Source organism: Lonchura striata, chromosome 2, assembly GCF_050655825.1.
Source record: "Lonchura striata isolate lonStrDom1 chromosome 2, ASM5065582v1, whole genome shotgun sequence".
Classification (NCBI taxonomy): Eukaryota; Metazoa; Chordata; class Aves; order Passeriformes; family Estrildidae; genus Lonchura; species Lonchura striata.
The window spans coordinates 62,505,630-62,510,908 of NC_140704.1; the positions used below are offsets into that span (position 1 = coordinate 62,505,630).

The window sequence follows — 5,279 nt, forward strand, 5'->3', positions numbered from 1 at the left end:
AAATATAAATCTACAGCCAGAAGAAGTAAAGTCAGTCAGATAACCTCATCTGAAATCCTTCCAGTGGTTCTGCTTTTTTGTGAAACAGAAAAATTGCAACCATAAAGACAGGTGAAGACACATCTTTGTTGTTTGGCATACAGCACTCAGCTCCAGTTTTTATAATGAAAGGTCTCATGGGGAATAAATACAGCTAAAGATCAAAGATAAACAAAAATAGGTACTGCAGTCCCAGGCCCATGAGACTCAACCTCCCTTATATTTGACTTACTGTTCCTACCAGGCTTTGAACCTTCCCCTTCAAATCTTTCAGTATCCCCTTTTTCTATATTTCTCAACTCCTACTGAAATGATGGTTTGATTTTGAATTTTTAATGATTATGATTGGCAAATAAGACATGTAGAATTTATGAAAGGACATGCTTCTTTCTAGAGTATTTCTATTCTTGGGTTTTCTTCCACTAGAACAAAAAAAAAAAAAAAAAAAAAAAAAGGCAGACTAAAAACAACAGCAAGCCATGTAGGATGGTGTCCTACTTTCTAGTAAGGGAGCTGTAGTGAAATGTGTCACTTGGGTAGCTATATTTAAGGATTAGCTAGAGACAGAGTGTAATTACACTAAGAATTAGATGCTAGACATGCTGAATACTAGTGAAAACTGCTACAGTGTCACAGCTGAAAGGAAGATCATTACTATCAAAGACCAAGGTCTTCTCTTTTAGTGAAACTGTTTGGATTTGTTTGCTGACTCAAAGCTATATGAACAACAGTTTCAAGTGCAACCCAGCTAGGTAATTTCAAGGCAAGGTTACTGTGGCAACCAGATACAGTGTTATTTCCCCAAAGGGCCTGAGGCAGCATGTATTAACTCAGCTACTAAAACAACTTCAATTTGTCTAATGTTTAATCCTTGAATGGCTCAAGCATTAAGAAATACAAGTACTGTTGTGGATATACACAGCTGTATTTGTTTACTGACAGCCCAGGTAGTTTAAGAGCTTCTCACTCCTCTGTACACCAGAGACCAAACCTACAAATGAGAGAAAAGCTTTAGCAAGTGCCTGTTGTCCCACACACACCAGTGCAGCCAGGCCCATTGGCAAAGAACAGCACACATTCAGAGCAGCATCCACAGGCAGAGGACTCAGGCAAGATATTAGTCATGCACAGCAGCTCCCTTTTAATTCTTTTTTCCAGTAATGCCTTGCAAGCATTTCAGCAAAGGCTCACAATAGAGGCTGAACACATGTGAATACCAGCTCTTTCAGAGCAGTAAGGACTGCAGTAATTGTAGTATTGGTAGCAGTTCTCATAGCAACACTTTTTTTTAGTGCAGGACCACTCTCCTAGAGTGGTGTTTGGATGAACTAAGGACTAAGCTTATATATTGGGTAACTGTTAAACTCCAGGAGGGATTTCATTCTTGCTCTGTAGGAGGATTAGAATCTATGAAACTTTGCTAACTACTGTTAACAACATTGTAGATTCATTCAGGGTTCTTGCATCCCATAAGAACATCAATCCCCCCTCCCTCACTGTAAAGAAATAACACTTACCTTTGCAAAGATGCACAGGAGGGTGCAGCTGCACTGCTCTCCCCTACCTGGGTAGAGGTTCATCTCCTGCTGCAGGAACCAGGAGCAAACAATTGCCCTGTAAACATGTAACTTGGAGACAGCTGTTGTCAGGGGGTGTACAGTTGACTAAGATTGTATGGTATGCTCTAGACACACTTTTGAGCCTAGAAATGTGCTCATTACCTCCTATCTCCTAAAGGGAATTGATTGCCCTGTAGAATCAATCCTTTTACAATTAAGGGCAGGTTAGTGGCTATCTTTGGGAAACACAAATTTTATTCTTGAAGAGAAAAAGCTTAGTTTTTTACTTGAGCTCTCAAGTTGCCTGCTAGTACCAACCTATGCTTCTCTGTATGGAATGTTTGTATTTAGAGAGGAGAGCTGAGGGGAAGAGAAGTGAGCTCAGCATCAAGTCAAATCACAGTCAGCCACCCATATGCCTGTACTACAGTCTGTGGAACAAGTTAAATAAGCTGCTGAATGCCCATACGGAAGCCCGCAGCTATCCCGTCAAATCAGTTTTGACAGTCAGTAATGTGGAATTCAATACCTTCGCTCTGACTTCTCTACCATGTATGTCCATAAAGACAAATAGTATGATTCTAATGCAGTGACTTGTTTTTATCAGATAAAGCAGCTTTTGCCTTAACAAATAGCTAAGCTGTTAAACACAGGATTTTGTATAAACTACCTGGCACGTTTAGCTGAGCTACTACGTGAGTTTCCACGTGCTGCTAAACTGACAGCCTGGGAATTCTTTTTTTGTTCAGTTTAGCCTTTCACTGAGGTACAGGAATAAACTGAGAAGCGAAACTACAGAAAACTACACAAGAATTATTTGCTTAATCAAGAGAGAAATAAAGTAGAGGAGACAGTTTAGGACACAAAAAGCCTTTATGTTTGAGAAGTTAACCATTTCAACAGAAGACTCTGAAGAATTTTGCAACTACTGTTACATTGGACAGTCAAGGATACAAAACTGCTGACAGAAGCAACAGTGGAGAGCACCAAATGAAAAAATGCATGCTTCAGCACAACTGCACAGATTCCTTCTCTCAATGAATACTTGCCTGCTCAGACTATACTTAACTCCTACCCATCTCAACTTTACGCCTCATCCTCCTCTCCTTCCTCCTCAAACTCGCCCTGCTCATCAGCAGTGGCATCCTGGTATTGCTGGTATTCAGAGACCAGGTCGTTCATGTTGCTCTCGGCCTCCGTGAACTCCATTTCATCCATGCCCTCGCCGGTGTACCAGTGCAGGAAGGCCTTGCGCCGGAACATGGCCGTGAACTGCTCCGAGATCCTCTTGAAGAGCTCCTGGATGGCCGTGCTGTTGCCGATGAAGGTGGCCGACATCTTGAGGCCGCGCGGGGGGATGTCGCAGACGGCCGTCTTGACGTTGTTGGGGATCCACTCCACAAAGTAGCTGCTGTTCTTGTTCTGCACGTTGAGCATCTGCTCGTCCACCTCCTTCATGGACATGCGGCCCCGGAAGATGGCGGCCACCGTCAGGTAGCGGCCGTGGCGGGGGTCGCAGGCGGCCATCATGTTCTTGGAGTCGAACATCTGCTGCGTCAGCTCGGGCACCGTCAGGGCGCGGTACTGCTGGCTGCCGCGGCTGGTCAGCGGGGCAAAGCCCGGCATGAAGAAGTGCAGCCGCGGGAAAGGCACCATGTTGACCGCCAGCTTGCGCAGGTCGGCGTTCAGCTGGCCGGGGAAGCGAAGGCAGGTGGTCACGCCGCTCATGGTGGCCGACACCAGGTGGTTGAGGTCCCCGTAGGTGGGAGTGGTCAGCTTCAGGGTGCGGAAGCAAATGTCATACAGGGCCTCGTTGTCAATGCAGTAGGTCTCGTCCGTGTTCTCCACCAGCTGGTGCACAGAGAGGGTGGCGTTGTAGGGCTCCACCACCGTGTCCGACACCTTGGGCGAGGGCATCACGCTGAAGGTGTTCATGATGCGGTCGGGGTACTCCTCCCGGATCTTGCTGATCAGGAGGGTGCCCATGCCAGAGCCCGTGCCTCCACCCAGCGAGTGGGTCAGCTGGAAGCCCTGGAGGCAGTCACAGCTCTCCGACTCCTTCCTCACCACGTCCAGCACAGAGTCCACCAGCTCAGCGCCTTCCGTGTAGTGCCCCTTGGCCCAGTTGTTGCCAGCCCCGCTCTGACCTACAGGGCAGACCACAAGCCAGGTGCCACATTAGCGCCCCAGGGACAAACACAGATGATGCCACTGCCTCTTCCCTAGGGGCCCACCCCTCTCTTCCATCCCCACTCTGCTAAGGGCATACAAGTTCCCCAGGGTCAGGGTCACTTGCATGCCCATGCTAAGCCTTTTCTGTGTGAGGAGTTCCTACTCTGGGAAATCCTCCACACCACAGTCACTCACCAAAGACAAAATTGTCCGGACGGAAGATCTGTCCAAAGGGGCCAGAGCGCACAGAGTCCATGGTGCCGGGTTCCAGGTCCACGAGGATGGCACGGGGGACATACTTGTTACCTGTGGGAGGAACCAGCAGCAGCGTTACAACCCGCAATTGGCAGCCACGGGAGCCCTGCTGTGCTCCCATCCGCTTCCCCAGGATTTGCTGATGAGGACATGGAGGGTGTGGGAATTTGGAAAGATCCAAGATGGGAAAACAAAAGCAGCCATTTAAGCTGTGCTGGGGCGTCTCCCACTGTGCAGAAGGGCTGGGGGGACCCCTGCCTGCACACCCCTTGCCCACTCCCCCGGGAAGCTCATTAGAGAGGGGCGTTACCGGTGGCTTCATTGTAGTAGACGTTGATCCTCTCCAGCTGCAGGTCGCTGTCCCCATGGTAGCTGCCCGTGGGGTCGATGCCGTGCTCATCGCTGATGACCTCCCAGAACTAAAGGGACAGAAGGGTGGTCAGTGCCGCCACGCCCCTCTCTCGCCCCCCGGTCAAATCCCCGCCACGTGGCGCGCGGGGATTCGCCGCGCGTGGGTGCGCCCCCCCAGCCAGACCGAGCCGCTACCGCACCCTGCACACTCCCCCTCCACCGACGGGAGGGGTGTGGCACTGCCCGGCGCCCCTTCCCCCGCCTGCCTGGGACCCCTGCAGCCCCCGAGGGGCTGATGGACGGCAGCTGATGCCCCCGCCCTTCCCTTCTTCCTCAAGGCATGCCGCGCCCACGGCGCGGAAGCCCCTCCGCGCTTCCCCGTAAGGTGGAACAGGCGGGAACCATGCCGCGCGGACCCTCCCGGGGACGGGCGAGCCCGATGGTGCTCCGTATCGGGAAGCCGAGAACTCTCCCGCCCGGCAGCGCTATCCCCGGGACACGCGGAGCCCGGCTGAGCTGGCACCGCCCCACGCGCGGAGTCCCGGGCAGTCCGTACCTTGGCGCCAATCTGGTTGCCGCACTGCCCGGCTTGGATGTGCACGATCTCACGCATGGTGCCGGTGTCGGAAGGTGCCGCCCCGCTGCTCCTGCCGCCTTCACAGCCCGCTCCGCCCGCTCCCGCACTCGCCGCTGCGGCGGCCGCGCCCCTCGCCGCCCCTTAAATCGGGCGCCGCGCTCCGCCCGCCGGTGACGTCATGCGGGAACGGCGCGGAGCCAATGAGCGCGCGGGGATGGGGCGGGCGCGGGCATTGTGTCCCGCGGGGGGCGCGGCCGGGGCGGGGGGCGCGGCCGGGGCGTGGCCGGCGGGAGCGGCCGGGCGCGCCGCCGCCGCCCCGCTCCGGC

At 52.6% G+C, this 5,279-nt stretch overlaps 1 protein-coding gene across 1 annotated transcript; it reads right to left on the minus strand.

Moving 5' to 3' along the window:
- Positions 1-2,452: 2,452 nt before the first annotated feature.
- On the minus strand, positions 2,453-5,070 carry LOC110478247 (tubulin beta-2 chain). The gene is made up of 4 exons (XM_021544783.4): positions 4,933-5,070; positions 4,336-4,444; positions 3,966-4,076; positions 2,453-3,745 (listed from the first exon to the last, which is right to left on the minus strand). Exons 1-4 carry the CDS (start codon positions 4,987-4,989, stop codon positions 2,685-2,687), a joined length of 1,338 nt encoding a protein of 445 aa, XP_021400458.1. The 5' UTR covers positions 4,990-5,070; the 3' UTR covers positions 2,453-2,684.
- Between the last annotated feature and the right edge of the window lie 209 nt (positions 5,071-5,279).